Source organism: Chlorocebus sabaeus, chromosome X (genome assembly GCF_047675955.1).
Source record: "Chlorocebus sabaeus isolate Y175 chromosome X, mChlSab1.0.hap1, whole genome shotgun sequence".
Lineage (NCBI taxonomy): Eukaryota > Metazoa > Chordata > Mammalia > Primates > Cercopithecidae > Chlorocebus > Chlorocebus sabaeus.
Window position 1 is genome coordinate 59,436,179 of NC_132933.1, and position 21,947 is coordinate 59,458,125.

The 21,947-nt window shown below is 35.9% G+C and overlaps 2 protein-coding genes across 2 annotated transcripts in view; one reads left to right on the forward strand and one right to left on the reverse strand.

Annotated features, from left to right (window-relative positions):
* FAM133A (family with sequence similarity 133 member A) overlaps nt 1-13,694 on the reverse strand; it is a 37,831-nt gene extending 24,137 nt beyond the window's left edge. The window contains exons 1-2 of the mRNA XM_007992217.3: nt 13,272-13,694; nt 12,792-12,864 (exon numbers count right to left, since the gene is read on the reverse strand). The gene's annotated coding sequence lies outside the window, so the exon portion shown is untranslated. The remainder of the gene's footprint in view (nt 1-12,791; nt 12,865-13,271) is intronic.
* A 235-nt stretch (nt 13,695-13,929) lies between these two features.
* NAP1L3 (nucleosome assembly protein 1 like 3) lies at nt 13,930-16,620 on the forward strand. The gene has a single exon (XM_007992216.3). It carries the CDS (start codon nt 14,248-14,250, stop codon nt 15,769-15,771), a length of 1,524 nt encoding a protein of 507 aa, XP_007990407.1. The 5' UTR covers nt 13,930-14,247; the 3' UTR covers nt 15,772-16,620.
* Nucleotides 16,621-21,947: the final 5,327 nt, after the last annotated feature.

The following is a 21,947-nucleotide window of genomic DNA, read 5'->3' on the forward strand; positions in this document are numbered from 1 at the left end:
GGTTACTGAATGTTCATCACAAAGAAATGATGTTTAAGGTGATGTATATGTTAATTGCCCTAGTTGGTCATTATGCAATATATATACATGTACCAAAACACCATGTTGTGACCCATAAATATGTATAACCATTATGTGTCAATCACATATCTTTTTAATTTTTTAAAACATTTTTAATTATATTTCAATAGTTTTTGGGGCACAGGTGGTCTTTGGTTACATGGGTAAATTCTTTAGTGGTGATTTCTGAGATTTTGGTGCACTAATCACCTAAGCAGTGTGCATTGTACCCAATATGTAGTTGTTTATCCCTCACCTCTTCTCATCCCTCCATCCGAGTCCCCAAAGTCTATTATATCATTCTTATGCCTTTGCATCTTCATACTTAGCTCCCACTTACAAGTGAGAACATGTATTTCTTTTTCCATTCTTGAGATACTTCACTTAGAAAAAGAGCCTCCAGTTCCATCCAAGTTGCAGCAAAGGCCATTTTATTCCATTTTATGGCTGTTGTATATATACCACATTTTCTTTATCCACTACTGGTTTATGGGCATTTAGGTTGGTTCCATATTTTTGCAATTGTGAATTATGCTGCTATTAAACATGCATGTGCAGTCATACATCTTTTTATGAAGTAACAGGTCAAAAGCATTTCAGGCAGTGGGAATGGGCTGAGTGAGAAGAGCAGATAGGAAAATTCAGGGCTTATGCAGAGGAAAACTAAGTTTGAAAAAGTAGGCTGAGGCCAGAAAGTGAATGGCCACGAATGCCTGATAAATGAGTCTAGACTTGTTAAAACAGCCCTTTACTAAGCACTATTATGTGACTGGTGGGTCACATGCCTAGTGGGCATCTTTTGCACATTAGACAATGGAAATCCATTTCCTCCGTCTCATGGCACTCTTGTTTTCTTTCGACAGTAGTCAAGTGAGACTATGACCAGCAGCCTCATCCTCCCCTAGCCAAGTAGCAAGTAATTGGATTGAAAATGACTGATGTTCCAGTTTATCTCAGCCTCAACATCATGATTAGACTATTCTGGCTATGGGGCCATGTTGTACTCTGTTTCCTTGGTCTGCAGGGCTACTTCAGTTTCTGCCTGTTTCCACACTTGACTCACTAGCCTCCCATTGATTCTGTGAGACCCTGATATTTTTCCAATGAATTAAATATTACATAAGTTAGCCAGAGTCTATTTCGGTTGCTTGTAACTAAAAAGTCCCAATTGACATAGCTATGTATTATTTTCCACGTTTCACTGAAAAGAAGACTATGTATTTGTGAAAGTAAATTCCCAAGGCCACACAGCTAGCAAGTGGCAAAGGTGGGTATGTTTGACTCTGGAATCTAAGTTGTATAAAATTACCTACTAGAGGCTATGTGGCAGGCCAAAGTTTAAACTCTAATTTAAATCTTCAAAACTGATGTTCTTATCCCTATGTCATGCTGACTTTAAATGAGAAGTGACTGCAGATTTTAGAGAAGGGAATGATATAAAGAAAATTACATTTTAAAAGGGTTAATTTCTTTTATTTTTTTCTTTTTTGGGGGGGCAGGGGGATGGAGTCTCACTCTGCCACCCTGGCAGGAGTACAGTGGCGCCATCTATGCTCACTGCAGCCTCTGCCTCTCAGGTTCAAGTGATTCTCCTGCCTCAGCCTCCCGAGTAGCTGGGATTACAGGCGCCTGCCACCACGCCCAGCTAATTTTTGTATTTTCAGTAGAGACCAGGTTTCACCATGTTGGCCAGGCTGGTCTTGAACCCCTGACTTCAAGCAATCTGCCCGCCTTGGCCTCCCAAAGTGCTGGGATTACAGGCATGAGCCAGCAAGCCCGGCAAAAGGGTTAATTTCAGAGTATGTATGTTGGAAGGGAAGCAAGAGAGCTTGAGGTTGGAAGATAAATGAAGTTGAGGTGAATAATCCATGTGGGAAATGACAGAAGTCTAAATAGTGAAATGATTATTGGAACATAAGACAGTGTAGAAGGGAACAATTATTAGAATATTCTATCAGTGTTCATGGCTATCTCTCTGAAATTTGCATACTATTAATTTTTCTTTTTACTATTTTATAATAACGTTGGTCCCATGACTTCAAATTTCAGTCCAGTAAGCATAAGTCTTACTGAATTAAATAGAATATCTTGGTAAGCATATTATAAATTTATAAGCATGCATAGATCATTTGCAGCTAAATTAGGTACACATCATTTGCAGAAAAAGTACAATCTGCCTAGTGATTTTGTGATCAAGCAATATTTTATAGGTTGAAATTTCTTCAAATCATCACAAAACTACAGGAAAAAAGGTATCATAAAATTAAGATAGACATTTGTAGAAATTGGCTCAAGTTTTTCCTACAAGAGTAAAAATAAACTTTTCAGAAGAATGATTAGCCAACTTATGATCTTCATTTTTCAGGCAAGAAAAGTCTCTAGAAGCAAGAGTCATTTTCTCCATTAAAAACAGCTATATGAGTCAATAAGAAAAAGAATAGAAGTTTTGAAATAAGAAGAAACAATTAAAATAAAAGTAATTTCACAGAACTTAGACAGTGAACATAATGGAGAGGAGGATAGTACTGCCTCTGATAACTTTATAGTCATCCCAAGAAAATACCATGCTATTTGGAAAGAACAACAATACATAAAAGCTTCAAATACCTATCAGAATAAAGCATAAACTCTTTAAAAATGGTACAATTTACATGGCACCCATGTATAATGATACCTCAGAGCAGCCTGTATGAGTGCTGTTGAAGTGAAAGATAGTTCCTACTTTGCAAAAGTAGTAATTGAAACACTGTTTCAGCTCTCTATATAAACTTTGACCAAATAATGACCCAATTTAAGCAAACAATGTTATTCAGTATTGTCTTAAATGTTTGTTTTTTAATTATAAAAATAATACATGCTTGTTTTAAAAATTCAAAAAGTGATTCAGATAGAAAATAAAAAGTTAAAGCTTTTCCTTCAGTCTAATTTCACTGGTTCGATGTATATATTGTCAGACATTTTTCTATGTAAATGAAAACAAACACACATGCACAAACATATATACATCTATATTTTTTATATAGATGGGATCAAATAATAGATATTGTCTCACAACCTACTTTTTTCATTTGAAACTCTATTATGGACATCTTTTTTACATATTGAGAACCAGCTCTGTTGTTCTAAGTTACCAAGGCAGATATGTCCTTAAGCTCTGGTTTCTGGCATTTTCCCAACCATCTAAATGTTTCAATAACTGACTTTTGTATTTAAAAAAATTTGACTTCTTGCACAAAAAGAGGCACATAGTTCAATAGAACAGAACAGAAAATCAAAAAATTAATCCACATATCCACAGCCAACTGATTTTTGACAAAGACTCCAAGAACACTTATTGGGAAAGGTCAGACTCTTCAATAAATAGTGCTGGGAAAACTGGATAACCTTAGGCAGAAAACTGAAACTATACTCCCCCACCTCTCTCCCTATACAACAATAAACTCAAATGGATCAGACTTAAATGTAAGACACAAGACAATAAATCTATTAGAAGAAAACATAGAGTAAATGCTTCAGGACACTGGTTTGGGAAAAGACTTTATGAATAAGACCTCAAGAACACAGGCGACAAAAGCAAAAATTAAAAAATAGGGCTATATCAAACTAAACAGCTTATGCACAGCAAAGTAAACAATCAACAATGTGAAAAGTCTACCTAGAGAATGGGAGAAAATATTTGCAAACTATTCATCCAACAGGGAATTAATATCCAGAATATGCAAATAACTCAAAACGGCAAAAAAAATTTTTTTTCAAAAATTGGCAAATTATCTGAACAGACATTTCAAAAGAAGACATACAAATGGCCAACAAATATATGAAAACATGTTCAACATCACTAATCATCAGGGATATGCAAATCAAAACCACAAAGAGATATCATCTCACCCCAGTTAGGATGGCTATTATAAAAAAGATTAAAAATTAACAAATGCAGGTGACGATGCATAGAAAAGGGAACTCAAACATTTTAAGTAGTAATGTAAACTAATACAGCCACTGGCGAACAGTATGGAGGTTCCTCAAAAAACAAGCATGTATTATTTTTATAATTATAATAGAAATATGACTTGACTTTCCAAAGAAAAGTATCTTTTAAACAATAAAGAAATTGGAGGGAAGTTGTTTTCAGTAATTTATGAGACAGGAAAATGCAATGTGGCAAGTTTGATTATGCTTAATTCAAGCAACAGATTCTGATAAGAATAAAAGTAATTGGGTCATTAGGGTAGCCATTTTATGAGATATTCAGAGTACTGTTTATTAAAATAAGAAGCTCTGGTAATTTGATCTATATTTTCCTTTAAATGCTCATTATATGTAAAGCAATTTTGCAATAATTATCTAGGAATATTGTCCTTTAGAAATAAAATACTGATGAAATAAAAGGGTTAAATAAACAGACATTTTAATTTAATATTAAGTGTGGATCATCATTAAATTCCAAAATTTTTCTCCTGAAGACTCTGTGTGTCCTCCTAACTGTTAATAGTTTATGAGGTGTTACTATTTAGAAGTTGGTTGGCAAAACACCAATTCTTTAAAACCTGAAAATTTAGTAAACTAATGTAATTTGTTGCATAACAATTATGCATCAGTAAATCAGGCACAATTAAGAGACAATTGTTAAATTAGAATGCAATTAAAGGCTAAAAACAAATTTTCTTTGAACAGCAAATAAAAATGGTACTGCTGGCTGAACGTGGTGGCTCACTCCTGTAATCCAAGCACTTTGGGAGGTCGAGGCAGATGAATCACTTGAAGTCAGGAGTTCGAGACCAACTGACCAACAGGGTTAAACCCCATTTCTACCAAAAATAGAAAAATTAGCTGGGCGTGGTGGTGAATGCCTGTAATCTCAGCTACTTGGGAGGCTGAGGCAGGAGAATGGCTTAAACCCGGGAGGTGGAGGTCGCAGTGAGCCGAGATCACACTATTGCACTCCAGCATGGGCAACAAGAGCAAAACTTTGTCTCAAAAAAAATGGCACTGCTGCAAGGAAGCCAGTTCATTTGTTTAAGAAGTTAATTAGTACAGTACTAAATGTATTCTTGTGCAGAGCAATTCTCTGAGAGAGGACAGAGGATTATAAATAAGAAAATGTCTTGATCCCTCTCCTAGGTAAATTTAAAATATACATAGGAAAAGAACATGTGTGTGTACACGCAACAAATGATGTATGCGGCTCTGTTATAATGTTTATCATAAAGCACACAAAAATGTAATACACCCCAAGCAAATAAGCTCTGAAGGAAAGAAAGAGTTAAAGAACTATGTTCCATTGGGTAACTATTCCTGGAGAAGATAAGCTTAGTAAAAACTGTTTGGACATGCACCATGTTATAAGAATTTTACATGTACTATGTCATTTCAAGCTCACCATTGCTCTGTGAGGTGGGCACTATTATTATCCCCATTCTACAGATGAGGAAATTGAGGCATAGAGAGTTAAGAAATTTGCCCACGGTCACTAGAGGGTAAAGGACACAGCTTGTACTTATACACTGGTTTGATTCCAGACAGTGGAGTATCACTAAAAGTTTAGGATTAGAGAAAGGATAGAAGTGTTTTCAGAAAGACCTTTCTAAGAACTATGTACAGCATATCTGAGAGGCTAAGGACCAGTTTGGGGGCTGCTACAAGCAGATTGGTCAACTAGTCTAATCATTTACATAATTTTCTTTTCATGTCCTATTTAATCTTTCTTACAAAGAAGGCTATAACACATTCTCATGATGTAAAAAATGAAACAGTTTTAATTAAGGTATCCAGTTACCTCTAAACAAACAAACAAAAATACTCATTCTTTCAGATAGACAAATGCTGGTTATAAGAGAAGACAGACAAACGTGGTCAATATTATCATTTTAAAATTTTGTTTACACCTGTTTTAAGAGAGTTGCTAAATCAAAGTAATGAATCTGGAGAATGCATGCCTCTATTTCTTCTTTCTCTGAGAAGCAGATTTTTTAACCAAAAGCAACAATTAGTTCATTGACATCTTGTTTGTTTACTCACTTCTTAGAGAATTGTGAAGTGTTAGCTATCATTCCCTTGAAAGTATCAACAGCAGATTTGCTGAAGCATTAGTCTATACTACATACTAAACATATACTTTCATAGAAACATCTACCAGAATGGATAACTATTTTTTTTTCTCAGAGGAGGTACCTAATGAAATTAATTAAATATATTTGGATATTCTGGAAAAAATTCGGCAGAAAATGTCACTTTGGGCTGCTTCTACTTTGTCCAAATAAATTGCAAAATGGGGAAATAGCCATTGCATAGATAGACAGATAGATATATCTAAGAAATCATATAAGATATATACATATATATCATATGCACATACGATATATCTATCTATCTATATATAGTAAACATTTTTCATTTTTCAAAGTCTGGATTTTTCCTTCCTTTTTAGTAAAATTAAATAAAATACTTTCAAACTTGCAATAAAAAGGTCTGCTTTACTTGAATTTTAGGATAGAAATTCTTCAGATGAGTACTACAGGCAAAAAAATCTTCATTACCCTTGTAAAAATATTCTTCTGTGATATGCTTTTACATTTTGAAAAATACATGCTGTTTGTACATTCAAAACTAGCATTAGCAACAAAAGCAAAAATAGACGAAAGGCATCACATCAAACTAAAAATGTTCCTAAAATAAAGGAAGTAAATGAGTAAAGAGGCAACATATGGAATGGCAGAATATATTTGCAAATCAAACATATGATAAGGGGTTAAATATTCAAAATGTATAAGGAACTCATCAAACAACTCAGTAATTTAAAAAAACATAATTTAAAAAATGGGCAAAAGATCTGAAGGAGGTTTTTCAAAAGGCGTACAAATGGCCAATAGGTATATGAAAAAACATTTGACATCACTAATCAGGTAAATGCAAATTAAAACCATAATGAGATATCATCTCACGCCTGTTAGGATAGCTATTATCAAAAAGACAAAAGGTAAGTGTTGGTGAGAATGTGGAGAAAAGCTAACCCTTGTAAACTGTTGCTGGTAAGGTGAATTAGTATAGCCATTATGGAAAACAGTATGGACATTCCTCAAAACTACCTTAAGAATGGAACTACCATATGATCTAGTAATCCCAGTACTGAGTATATATCCAAAGGATATGAAATCAATACATTGAAGAGATATCTGTACTCCCATTTTCATTGCAGCATTATGTACAATAGCCAAGATATGGAATAAACCTAAGTGTCCATCAATTGATAAATGGATAAAGAAAATATTGTATATATACACAATGAAGTATTGATCAGAATTTAAAAAGGGAAATCTTGTCATTTGTGGCAACATACATAAACCTGGAGAACAATATGCTAAGTGAAATAAGCCAGGCACAGAAAGACAAATGCCACGTGATCTCACTTACATGTGGAGCATAAAAACGTCACATTCATAGAAATAAAGAGTAAAATGGTGGTTACCAGACGATTGGGAGTTGGGGGTTTGAGGAGCTACTGTTCAAAAGACACAACATGGCCTGGCACAGTGGCTCATGCCTGTAATCCCAGCAATTTGGGAGACCAAGGCAGGTGGATCATGAGATCAGGAGATAGAGACCATCCTGGCTAATATGGTGAAACCCCATCTCTACTTAAAAAAAAAAAAAAAAAAAAAAAAAAGGAAAAGAAAAGAAAAATTAGCCAGGTGTGGTGGTATGCACCTGTAGTCCCAGCTACTTGGGAGGCTGAGGCAGGAGAATCACTTGAACCCAGGAGGTGGAGGTTGCAGCGAGCCGAGATCGCAAACTGCACTCCAGCCTGGGCGACAAAGTGAAAAAAAAAAAAAAAAAAAAAAAAAAGACACAACATTTCAGCTAGACAGGAGGGAGGTAAGAGAGATTTTGAGGGTTCTCACCAGAAAAAAATAAGTATTTAAGGTAACATATATGTTAAAATGCTTGATTTAGTCATTCAATAATGTATACATATACCAAAACATCATGTTATATGGCAAAAATATATGTAATTTTTACATGACAATTAAATTTTCTTTAAAAAAAATAGCGCTATGTTAAATATCCAAATTGGGAAATAATTTTCCTTACCTTACATTGCATTAATTTTAACTTCCCTTTTAAACGCCATGTAGTTAAGGGTATAGTGCTAGAAATGCAATTCAGAAATGGTTCCTTAAAAAATAAAAATCTATAACAACATACCATATTCTGTTCATTTGAGTATATCCATATTATAAGAATAAGTATAAAATGAAATATTTTTGTTTGAAAACCACTGCTATCGTTTAAAATGTTATAAAACAGCAAATGTTGTATTTATTACTATTAATAATAGCAACATCATAACAACCAATGTTTTATTATTATTCTTTTTTAAACCATAATTTATTAACAGCTTGAATATACTTTCTACTTAATATTTCCATTTGAGCAAGTAGGTCTCTCTTTATCAGATGTGAGAAAAACAGGGCATTATTTGTGCTCCTGAATAATGCTAACTACCATTCTTGTGGCTGGGCTGTAGACATCTACACACTGGCAACTCCACAAAATAGAAGAACATTTATGTTTTTTTTTTTGTTATTTCTGTTCTAGGTTTTTACTGCTGTTATCTGACCCTCTATCTCACATAGTTGGGAGCAGAAGTGAAAGGTCAAGGATGAAGATCCAGCTCCTGTGACTGTCTCCATTGTAATGAAAATCTGCTATCACACAATTTTGTTCTCATTCTTTCCCAAATGTATCTAACAAATGGATAACTACCGATTGTGTCATTAAAATCAGTACACAAAGGAACAGATTAGAGAGTCCAACACAGACCCACATATACAAGGACAGCTAATTTTTGACAAATGTGCAAAGGCAAGTCAGTGGTGAAAAGACAGTCTATTCAACAAACAGTGCTGGAAAAACTGTATATCTACATCAAAAGAAATAAACCTTCAATCCATACCTTGTACTTTTTGCAAAACTGTACCACACCTAAATGCAAAACCTAAAAGTATAAAACTTAAAAAAAAAAGGAAGAAAATAATTGTGACTTTGGGTTAAGCAAAGATTTCTAAGAGATGACACCCAAAGTATGCTCCATAGAAGAAAAACAAGATAAATTGTACTTCATCAAAATTGCAAACTTCTTATCCCAATTACCTTGATTTGACCATTACACATTGTATTCACGTATTAAAATCACATGTGCCCCAAAATATGATGTATGATGTATCAATATAAGAATTACTAACGTTTCCTCTTTAAAAACAGTAAAAGACACCCTTAAGAGAATTCAAAGAAAATATGCAGTCTGAGAAAAAATATTTGCAGAAGTTATAACTGACAAAGAACTTGCATCCAGAGTATATAAAGAACTCTCAAAGAAATATAAATTAAGATCACAATGAAATACTACTGAATACTTATTAGAATGGCTAACTTTTAAAACATTGCCCATATCAAATGTTAGCACTGTTGGTGGAAATGCAAAACAACCACTTTGGAAGATAGGTAATTTCTTAAAAAGTGAAACATACACCTACCATGTGATCTAGTCATTCCAGTCCTATGTATTTTGCTAAAAGAAATTAAAACATATGTCCATACAAAACTGATATACAAATGATCATAGCAGGCTTATTTGTAGTAGCCCAGAACTCAAAACAACAAAAATGCCCCTCAACAAATCATAGTATTGCCAAGTAATGAATAATTACTCGGCAGTAAACAGGAAAAGTAAACTCCTGATACACACAACAACATGGGTAAATTTCAAAATAATTCCGCAAAGACAGGCAAAAAGAGGAACATACTACATTATTCCACTTATATAAAAGTTTAGAAAATGCAAATTCATCTATAGGAACAGAAAACAGATTAGCTATTGTCTAGGGACAAGAGGAGGGATTCAAAGGCATATGAGGAAACTTTCAGGGATGATACAATTTTCATTATTTTGTCTGTGGTGATACTTTCACAGATAGACACATTTGTTGTGTGCCTATTATACATCAATAAAATGGTTTTTAAAAAAGAATTAACTTGTATATTCAGATAAAATTTGTCCAAGAAGAACAGGAGGAAGAGTCATTCAAAAATAAATGAACTTGCAATGCTTCGCTTCTTAGATACCTACAAAAAAAGATAATGCTGCTACACGTGTCATTATACACTTTGTGTGTTTGTGTGGCAGGAGTGGGTGGTGGAAGGGATTGTGTGTATATTCATATTAAGGGAGGTATCAACAGATGTTAATGTACTATGTTCAGTCTGAGTATACTATCAGATTCTGTGTTATGTATCATCTCATGTAGAAGCATTAACATTTCGCCGCCCTCCCACAAAAAAAATCATCTAGTAATTGAACAAAGAACATATCACTATGCAAATAATTTATATATAACCTTATTAAGAAAAATAAGCATATGATATGATAAAACTAATATGTACATTTCACAGTAGAACAAATAGAATATAATGCAGCAATTAAATTGATTATGAAGAAAAAGCTTATTTTATTTTAGATACCTACTACATAAAATTAAATAAACTAATCAACCAAAAAAAGTGCTACAAAAATAAAAGTGTGTTACAAGATACTTATGGATACACAAAGTAGAGAATTGTGATTAGAAAAAGTCATCTACTTTCAACATTTTCATTGCCTAGATCTAGGAAAAAATAATTCCAAATTGAAAATCACAATTGCTGATTAATACATTATTTTTATATGATGTTTTTGTAAGCTTTTTTCTATTTTTCATCTCCATGTTCCATTCCAAACTTTTCCAGGATCAGTGTGAGTGGTTAAGTAGTTATCCGTAATCCTTGAAAAGCATCCAAAAAAACCCCCAAGCATCCCCCCCAAAAAAACCCAACCAATTTTAATATGAAATGTAGTCACATTTGCCCAATATCATGCATTATTTCCTGAAGAAATCATAGTTGTCTTAAGTAAGTCAAGGCCAAAATCATTTTACTTTTAGGATTTCACCATTGATTAACTTCTTGCTTAATTCAGTAGAAAACAAAAAATATGAATAGACAGTTCTCAAATAAACATAAACATATGAAAACACAATCTTACCACTAATCTAAGAAATACAAATACTAATATTGATAAATTAATTTGGAGATGTTGATTACAACTGTAAATGTAAGTAGTGATTACTTCTCAGTGGTGTTTTGAGTTACTTTTAATTTCTTCTTTGTATTTCAATGTATTGTCTGACTTTATCAATGAACACATATCATTTTCACAAAATGTAAAGTTATCTTAACACCGACTCATTAGTTGTTTGCAGAAAAAGTTGACCAATGGATCAGAAAAGAATTTAGAAACAGACCCAAGCAATTTATTTAATGTGATCAAAGTAGCATTTCAAGTAAGCAGGAGATAGAAAGATTACCAAATAAATGGTACTAGAAGAATTAGCTAGCTAATAAAAATAAGTATTTTAAAAATCTGGATCCCTACCTCATGACTCACTCTAAAATACTAATTCCTGATGCTACAAAGTTTAAAACATAAGAGCATACATTTTTTTAAATCTCCATAATTTAAAAAGAAATAGTGATTCTCAGAACAATATTTATGGTATAACACCATTGATGTAAATCATTGTTTCTATAACATATGCTTTGATTAAAATTATTCAGCGAAGGGATATGCACTTAGTAAGTTTCATTCACCATTATACTACAATTCTCTACCACATTTGCCCAGCATATGACAGGCACAAAAATATATTAGCTGAATGACAAAAAAATGAACCTTTATGCACTGTTGGAACTGTAAATTGTGATAATCATCCTGCAGAGAGTTTGGCAATATGTATACAATAATAATTCCATAATATGAAATGATCATTCCCAGGCCATTCATTTCTAGGAATTTATCTTATGACCAATTTTCAGAAGTGCATAGAAATATATGCTTTAGGTATCCAGGGACACTTTTATTATAGCAGGAAAATAGTATGCATATAAGGGGAGAGATGGTATAGAAATAGCCACCCTATAAGAGGAATCTGTTCAAATAAATTAAGGCAATTATTTCCATGGAATATGCACTTATTTAAAAATAAGATGTTGATCATTTGCCATGAAAATATAGCCATTAGTAACTGATTAATTAAATGAAAAGACTACAAAACATAATATGGTATCACGTAGATAAAGCAGTATGCATAAATAGGCAGGTATGTATATGCACAAGGAAATTTCTAGAAGGAAGTGCATCAAAATGCTAGTAATTCTTATCATTTGGTGGTTAAGATTGTGTGTTTTTACTACTGTTGGAATTTTCTGTATTGAGGTTTTATCTTTGCAATGTTCACAGACTTTGACAATTAGAGATATACAATAAAAGTAAATGCATTTATGAGACAGAAAAGCGTTTCATAACTTTTAAAAAACGTGACTACATGACAAAGCACAAATTCTATAAAGATTAATCTAACTTTAATACAGTTCCTCATTTGAAATGAATTATTTATCATATTTCATATTTTAATTTACCACTTGTATTCTATGACCAGGTTTAGATAGTTAATGTGGTTAAGTAGGTTATTGTCTACATTAGTATGCCAAATTACCTCTGTGGATTTTCCTGTTTCCATAGAATTATCAAGATTATTATCTAAAATAAATATCTAAATGACTGCATCCTGTAAACTTTTATTCAGATGGAGATGAGTAATTTTTGTCATTCTTTAAAATGTGCTAAATATGATCCTTACCTTTCAATGAAAAGTAAATACTCGTCTTTTTTATTGTACCAAGGGAGTTGTTCTGTAGCAGAAAAAAAAAATCCTGTAAATAAAAATAACAAATACCCGTTTTTAAACTTCATTTTGCAAAAGTTTATTCACATATTACTGGACTTGTAAATCATACTATAGTATGGCTAGAAATTTACAACATTAGAAGGAAATTGGTGGCAGATGACATCGCATACACTGACAGAAGATGCACATTCATTAGCACAAATTCCCCCTCCCATCCCACTGTTCTTGGAATTGAAACCTGCTGCACAAAAGTATAACGCAAATCATTTGCTTTTTAACAATACTACCTAACATTTAATACACTCTTTGTTTTATCTACAAGGTTGTTGCAAGCATTGAGAAGGGCTACGTGGCAAGTTAGCAGCAAGGTTGGGGTATATAATATGCCAGCCTAAAAAGAGAAATATAATAAAAATGGTGTAACTGACTCACGGCAACATGGGTTCGCAAACCTTGTAGATGGATATAAACCAGGCTTGCCAAACATCACAGACAGCACTTATTAAATCAGCTTCGTGGAATGCAATACGCCTGCTGTCTAGTCCCTCCCCCCTCTGCCAATAACCGACTCTCCCCTTTTTTATCCGGTGTAAAAATACATGCTCATAGAATATTTAGAGAAAATCGTTTTGTTTTTAAATCGTCCACAGTCACACTACCCAATGACGCCATTTGGACCATTTTCATTCAATTTTTTCTTTTTTTTTTTCTTTTTTCTTTTACAGATTTTTGTCAAGGACCCGTGACAAACTAAACGGGAATTCAGGATGGGCGGATGGGAGAAGGAAGACACGCCTCTTCTGCCCTTGTTAGGAACTATGGCTGGTATTTTTACCGCATGTCTACGCTTTTTTTTCCTCTTTTAATTATAAAACTATAAATATAGACTTTTTGGGGGGCACGGGGACACCTTCCAGGGGGTCGCACCTCAGCCGGCTAGCAGCGTCTGGGAAGGTGGGCGGAGCCAGGAGTAGTGGCGTTTGGCCGTTCGTTGGGCGTACGGTTTGTCAATTAAGGTGGACCAGCAAATGAGGAGCGAACTAAAGGCACACTGGGAACGAAATTAACGGGAGGTCTGACTGCTAGGGGAGGGGGCTCGCGATCTAAAACGAGAAGAGATCTCGGGGTCTCATACTGCGCCATTCGGCTGCGGTACATCTCGGCACTCTGTAGCTGCAGCCGGGAGAGGCCTTGCCGCCACCGCTGTCTCCCAGGCCTCCACTGCCGCTGCCACCTCAGCCCCGGCCTCTGCATCCCCAGCTCCAGCTCAGCTCTGCGCCGCTGCTGCCATCGCCGCTGCCACCTCCGCAACCTGGGCCTCCGCCGCGGCCACTCAAGCATCCGTGAGTCATTTTCTGCCCATCTCTGGTCGCGCGGTCTCAGCGGTAGAGTTTTTCAGGCTTGCAAGATGGCAGAAGCAGATTTTAAAATGGTCTCGGAACCCGTCGCCCATGGGGTTGCCGAAGAGGAGATGGCTAGCTCCACTAGTGATTCTGGGGAAGAATCTGACAGCAGTAGCTCTAGCAGCAGCACTAGTGGCAGCAGCAGCGGCAGCAGCACTAGTGGCAGCAGCAGCAGCAGCAGCGGCAGCAGCAGCAGCAGCGGCAGCACTAGCAGCCGCAGCCGCTTATATAGAAAGAAGAGGGTACCTGAGCCTTCCAGCAGGGCGCGGCGGGCCCCGTTGGGAACAAATTTCGTGGATAGGCTGCCTCAGGCAGTTAGAAATCGTGTGCAAGCGCTTAGAAACATTCAAGATGAATGTGACAAGGTAGACACCCTGTTCTTAAAAGCAATTCATGATCTTGAAAGAAAATATGCTGAACTCAACAAGCCTCTATATGATAGGCGGTTTCAAATCATCAATGCAGAATACGAGCCTACAGAAGAGGAATGTGAATGGAATTCAGAGGATGAGGAGTTCAGCAGTGATGAGGAGGTGCAGGATAACACCCCTAGTGAAATGCCTCCCTTAGAGGGTGAGGAAGAAGAAAACCCTAAAGAAAGCCCAGAGGTGAAAGCTGAAGAGAAGGAAGTTCCTAAAGAAATTCCTGAGGTAAAAGATGAAGAAAAGGAAGTTCCTAAAGAAATTCCTGAGATAAAGGCTGAAGAAAAAGCAGATTCTAAAGCAGACTGTATGGAGGCAACCCCTGAAGTAAAAGAAGATCCTAAAGAAGCCCCCCAGGTAAAGGCAGATGATAAAGAACAGCCTAAAGCAACAGAGGCTAAGGCAAGGGCTGCAGTAAGAGAGGCTCATAAAAGAGTTCCTGAGGAAAGGCTTCAGGACAGTGTAGATCTTAAAAGAGCTAGGAGGGGAAAGCCTAAAAGAGAAGCCCCTAAAGGCATTCCTGACTATTGGCTGATTGTTTTAAAGAATGTTGACAAGCTCGGGCCTATGATTCAGAAGTATGATGAGCCCATTCTGAAGTTCTTGTCGGATGTTAGCCTGAAGTTCTCAAAACCTGGCCAGCCTGTAAGTTATACCTTTGAATTTCATTTTCTACCCAATCCATACTTCAGAAATGAGGTGCTGGTGAAGACATATATAATAAAGTCAAAACCAGATCACAATGATCCCTTCTTTTCTTGGGGATGGGAAATTGAAGATTGCAAAGGCTGCAAGATAGACTGGAGAAGAGGAAAAGATGTTACTGTGACAACTACCCAGAGTCGCACAACTGCTACTGGAGAAATTGAAATCCAGCCAAGAGTGGTTCCTAATGCATCATTCTTCAATTTCTTTAGTCCTCCTGAGATTCCTATGATTGGGAAGCTGGAACCACGAGAAGATGCTATCCTGGATGAGGACTTTGAAATTGGGCAGATTTTACATGATAATGTCATCCTGAAATCAATCTATTACTATACTGGAGAAGTCAATGGTACCTACTATCAATTTGGCAAACATTATGGAAACAGGAAATACAGAAAATAAGTCAATCTGAAAGATTTTTCAAGAATCTTAAAATCTCAAGAAGTGAAGCAGATTCATACAGCCTTGAAAAAAGTAAAACCCTGACCTGTAACCTGAACACTATTATTCCTTATAGTCATGTTTTTGTGGTTTCTTGGTAGTCTATATTTTAAAAATTGTCCTAAAAAGTGTCTAAGTGCCAGTTTATTCTATCTAGACTGTTGTGGTATAATATTCTTCAAAATATGTAAGCTGTGGTCAATTATCTAAAGCATGTTAGTTTGGTGCTACAGTGTTGATTTTTGTGATGTCCTTTGGTCATGTTTCTGTTAGACTGTAGCTGTGAAACTGTCACAATTGTTAACTGAAACAAATATTTGCTTGAAAAAAAAAAAAGTTCATGAAGTACCAATGCAAGTGCTTTATTTTTTTCTTTTTTCCAACCCAGAAGACTAAGCGTTAAATCTGCTTGCACTAGCTGTGCCTTCATTAGTTTGCTATAGAAATCCAGTACTTATAGTAACTAAAACAGTGTATTTTGAAGTTTGACTGCTTGAAAAAGATTAGCATACATTTAAGAATGTCAAGACCATATTTGATTCAACTGAGACCTTGTGTATGTGACATATAGTGGCCTATAAATTTAATGATAATGATGTTACTGTTTACCACCGAGGTGTTAATATGACATAGTATTTTTTAAAAAGTTTCTTCATCTTATATTGTGTAATTGTAAACTGAAGATACCATGTTTTCTTTGTATTATGTTCTACCTTCCCTTTCACTGAAAATGATCACTTCATTTGATACTGTTTTTCATGTTCTTTTATTGCAACCTAAAATAAATAAATATTAAAGTGTGTTATACTATGAAAATCTAGCCTTTTCTCCTGACTATAAAAGAGGGATGCTTATCATAGAAAAAAGTAGAGGATCACAAGGAAAGGGACAATTTAATAAAAAGATAACTATTATTAACATTCTGATGTATTTCCCACATCTTAGCTTTTCTGTTGGAGGACACTCATTCAAGATTTTGGAGAGCAATGGGACAAGGAGAAGGAACAGGGCATGGTGGGAAAGGAAGGGAAAGGTAGAAGAGGGTGGGGATGGGTAAGGGAGGAGGGAGAAAGGAGGGGTGGAGGAGAAAGAAGAGAGAGGTGAAAAAGGGAAAGGGAGGAAGGTGGGTAAGGGAGGAGGGAAAAAGGAGGGATGGAGAAGAAAGGTGAAAAAGGGAAAGGGAGGAAGGTGGGTAGCAGAAGGAATGGAGGAGGCAAAGGGAACTGGAGAGAAGACGGGAAGGAGAGCAGGAGTACCTCACTCACAACGCCACTTATATGTAATACAAGCTATGGAAGGTCACACTACCTTGACTCATTTTTTCTTACAGGTGACACCAGGCTTTCATCTCTTCACCATGCAGCTGGTCACAGAGAGATCCTAAGATTTTGGTTTGAGATAAGTGTGAGGAGCTTCCCTCACACTTAAATTCAGTTTACCAGGGAGCTTTGCACTGGACATAAAGGGAGAAGAACAGCATATAATAAAGTGGTATCTTATTTCACATTTGTCATTTCCGGGTCCACATATGTTTTCCTTGAAAACCTCATAGGAAACTGTAGCCAAAGTAAGACAGGATTTTAGAATTTCTGGCTCTCTAGGCGTAAAATGATCTATAATAGTCTTCCATACCCCACCATATATAGTTTAGCATCTAACTTTTATTCTGCTTAACAATAGTCACTCCTCAATTTCTATAATGTAAAAATATTAAAACCGATGTCATATTTAACCAACCACATGTGTTCAGATAGTTAGGTTTACTTTATGATTTTCCACAACATCAGGAAGCAAATTATTGTTTCTAGCAATACCACAGCGTTTTTTGTTTTGTTTTGTTTTGTTTGTTTTTTGTTTTGTTTTGTTTGTTTGTTTGTTTTGAGACAGAGTTTCACTCTTATTGCCCAGGGTGGAGTGCGACCTCCGCCTTCTGGGTTCAAGTGATTCTCCTGCCTCAGCCTCCCAAGTAACTGGGATTGCAGGCATGTGCCACCACACCCAGCTAATTTTGTATTTTTAGTAGAGATGGAGTTCCTCCACGTTGGTCAGGCTGGTCTTGAACTCCCGACTTCAGATGATCTGCCCACCTCAGCCTCCCAAAGTACTGGGATTACAGGCATGAGCCACTGCGTCTAGCCCACTGCATTTTTTTTTTTTTTTTTTTTACAGTGCCTATTTTATTTCTGAGATTTTTGCATCCATGAAGAATGGATATGGCAGATTCACTTATATACCAAAACTAAAATGAAGAATGTAACAAATATAGTGTACCTGGCTCCTGATGCATAGGTACCCAAATTGGATATATACTGTACTTGCCAGACATCACAAAGAGCAGAGCCCTTAAAACTTCTGCATAGGATGCAATATACTTTTTGCATCTTAGAACTCTTAGCAAAGTATTTAACACCTTCCCTTTCTGTGTTCTCTATATTAAAGGAACACATGTTATAGAATATTTGCAAAATAGAAGCAGAAATGCAGAAGATAAAAATCACTCAGAAGCACACTATACTAAGATATGCTCTTTTGTGGATTGGTGTATTTTTTCCCAGTTTATCTCTTGATAAGGTTTTATTACTGCTCTTTTTAACTTCAAAGTTAGATCTAGGGATGGGGCAGGGTTTCAGAGAGCCAAAGATTTACGCATCAGTAAAATGGGACACCGGAAATGCAATCAGCCAGTAGTAGATGCTTCAGCCACCTCTACATGTTAAGGAAGGTGGGTAGAGCCAGAAAACTTGTTGGGCTGGCACACGTATTTGGCTGCATGTTTGCCCATCACACTGGCTCAGACAATGAATGATGTTAGAAGGAGAAGCCCACTGGGAACTAAGCTAAGGGGAAGGGAAGATAGTGAGAAGTGTTCAGTGAGTCATCTTCCGCACCTTCCTTACGGTTTGCTGTTTCTTGTTGCTGTAACTCAAAGCTGAGGCCAGCTGCCCCCAGCCCAAGGAAAAGGTCACCTCCTCCTCCAGACTGCTCCTCCACCCCCTCTTTATCTTCCTTTGCAGTCCAGACCACCTCCTTGTTAATGAGCTCATTTCCCTCCTGAGTTGGGCTCTGAGCATCCACCTAGTCATTCTAAATGTTGGGTCTTTTTTGTTTAATGTGGCAGACTCAGATAACAAGAGACATCCCTAAGCAGCAGCAGCAGAGACTACTGAAAAGGTAATGGAAGGAACCTGAGCTGTGAGCAAAGAAAGTGACAACACGGTCAAAGGATGCAAACGTCACGTTCTGCAGCCTGGAGTGCTCCAAGCCTGGAGGTGCCACACTATCCGGCAATGCCAGTTCATCTGCCGTTAAAAAGCTTCAGGGTGATGTAATTAGATAGAAGCTGATTTTTTTTTATCAGGAATTGCAGGCTCTGGGAAAAGGTATATATCTTCACTTTATGAGGTGTTTGAGCCCACCAACACATGTATGAAGATGTGGGATTACGCCTATAGATTACAAAGTGAATGTCCTGAAAGTGATGATGTTTTGAATAAGGAGAATCTGGATTCTAAGGTAACTGGTAAAGCTGAGAAACAAAAGGAGGGGCAAAGATGGGAAAGGAGAAAAATGATTTAGGAAGAAACTCCTTAAAGAACTGAGCAAGTGCTGACTTTTTGAAGTTATAATTTATATTTTATTTTAACAAAATATTTCAAAATTAAGGTGTTGAAGAAGATAGGAGCTGATGTTAAAATGAGATTTCCTGATCCCTTCCTCTTTGAATATTCAGAAAATGAGGTCTGTAAAGAATGTCACATAGACCACAGGAAAATAAAAAAAACATCCCTCTAAAAGTAAGGTAATCACATATTAAATCGGACACTCCAACCCAAACTGAAGAATTTCCCAAAGACCCTTATTTCCTTCAGTGCTTTATTTCCTTTAGTTCTCTTGAAACACAGTGCTTGAAAGTGGAACCCATGAAGAAAATAAGTCAGGTTCATTTGTAACTTTGTGATTGCTGAAATTTAAGTTACATTCTTTTCTAATTCGCAAAGAGACTTACACTAAACAGAAGAGTCTGTTGGAACCTAGGATGACAGCAAACTGAAAGGCTGACAGATCTTGATCCAACTATTTATAAGATGGAAAAGCTGAGTTTTCGAGATCTGGAAAATACTTTGAACATCTGAACTCAGAAAACAACATGATTTGAAGAAGCAGCGTATATAACCTGCAGTATAATATTTCAACACAATTATGCATTACTTAAAATTTTACATTTTGTGTTTTTTGTAGATTATATTTTCAAAATGTCAAAAGTGAAATGTTAGTATTAAAAGACATAGTATTTAGAAGTATACCTTTCTTTGAGATGAAGAACACAGCAAATTATCTAGGAAATCTTTATTTGTTGCTATGTAGTTTTTTCCCATTATGGAATTGGGATATTTTGATCAGAAAAATCTTTCTGTGCCAAGATCGTTGTTTAAAATTACTGATGTTTCTTCCAATACTCTTACAGTTCTATTTAAAGCCTTAATCTTTCTGAAATAATTTTGACGTGAAGATCAAGATAGCTACACCACTATTTTTTTTCTCTCAACGCAACTAACCAGTTTTTTCAACACCGTTTATTTAATATTGAATATCCAATATAATTAATTGCTGCCTTTATTACCTAATTTATTATTGTATGTGTTTGGGCCTATTTTTGGACTCTTGTTCAGAGGGTTATTCTTGTAGCAGTATAAATCTTTTAAAACATAAATTTGTTCATATACATTTTAATATCTAGTAAGAATCGTTTCTTATAAAACTAGTTTTTAAGACTTTTCTTGGATATTTTCACCTATTTTTTTCCCCACATGATTTGCAGTATCGCTTTTTTTCAATCCCCTTTCCCATCAAAACCCACTGATATTTAGATTGGCATATTTTGAATTTATAGACCAACTTACAGAGATTCAGGAACTTCATACCACTCAGTCTTCTTATCCAAGGTCAAGGTGTGCTTTTCCATTTGATTGCCTTTTTTATATCCTTCAACAGAATTTTGAAGTTTATTTGTTAAATGACGTCTGAATCATTTTCAAAAACTTGTTTTTAGTTTTTCCCCCACTTGTTTGTCTTTTGTCTATGCTGTTTTGCTGGTTACTCTTAAATCATCTATGATTAGGCATTGTGTCATTTTTTTCAGCTTTGAATGGAAGTAACTATTTGCTGAAGTGCAATCTGTAAAGAGGTGGGAGGAAATGAACTTTGGCATCTCAGAAGCTTTAATTCAGGTTTGTCTCACTATCATCTCACTCTAAATTGTCACGTCTTCCACTGAGGTTATTTCTCCTCTTAATTTAGGGGAGGAAGCTCATTCCACAGCTCACTGCAATCTGTGGAATGAGCTTTAGGTCAATATGACTCAGTGAAATGCCTTGAGTTCGAGGTGTTCAATGTGATCTTGTTTAGTTAATTTGTTTTTGACTCACTGGCCAACATCTGTGTAACTGTGTGTTGCCTGTGTATTTCCTCTGGAGGATCTCAGAAAATGAAGGTGATATTTTGGTATAATTTCCCCCTTCCTCCAGCTCCGCTTCTGTGTTATAGGACTGTTTTCCTAGGAGGTCATTCCTATTGCTTTCACTGTGTGAGACAGCCCTGAATCAAATCATCAGGGCTTGAACACTTAAGAGAACCTACGCCCTGCCTGAAATCTATGGAAGCAAACATTGACTCAGATTCCTGTATTGCTTTGGTCCAAATTTCACTGTAACTGGAAGATATTATTTTCAATGTGCATTGTAGGGTTGTGGCTATTTCTTTGATTCATTGAAGATCCTTTATTCTTTAATTTTTTATTCAGATGACTCTGAGGCACAGCCAAGATTGACAGCCATAGAGCAACACTGAGGGGAATCTCAAGTTGGAAGTATGTAGTGTTCTCTAACTGTATTGATCTCAGAAAACTTTCTCGCCAGCACAACTAACAACCACTCTCCTAACTAAATAGTGTTCCAGAAACACTAGCTTGGTGAATACTGACTTTGGCCAAATAGGTAAATTAGCCCAGGTTTACTCACAAGTAAAAGCATTCTTAATCACTAATTTTTCTTAACTTTTTATTTTGAGACAATTAAATACTTACAGATAGTTGCAAATATAGAACAGAAAGGTCCTGTATACCCTTCACCCAGCTGCCC

Bases quoted from the DNA above. Each gene is read 5' to 3' on its own strand.
- NAP1L3 (XM_007992216.3), top strand. From the start codon at position 14,248: ATGGCAGAAGCAGATTTTAAAATGGTCTCGGAACCCGTCGCCCATGGG.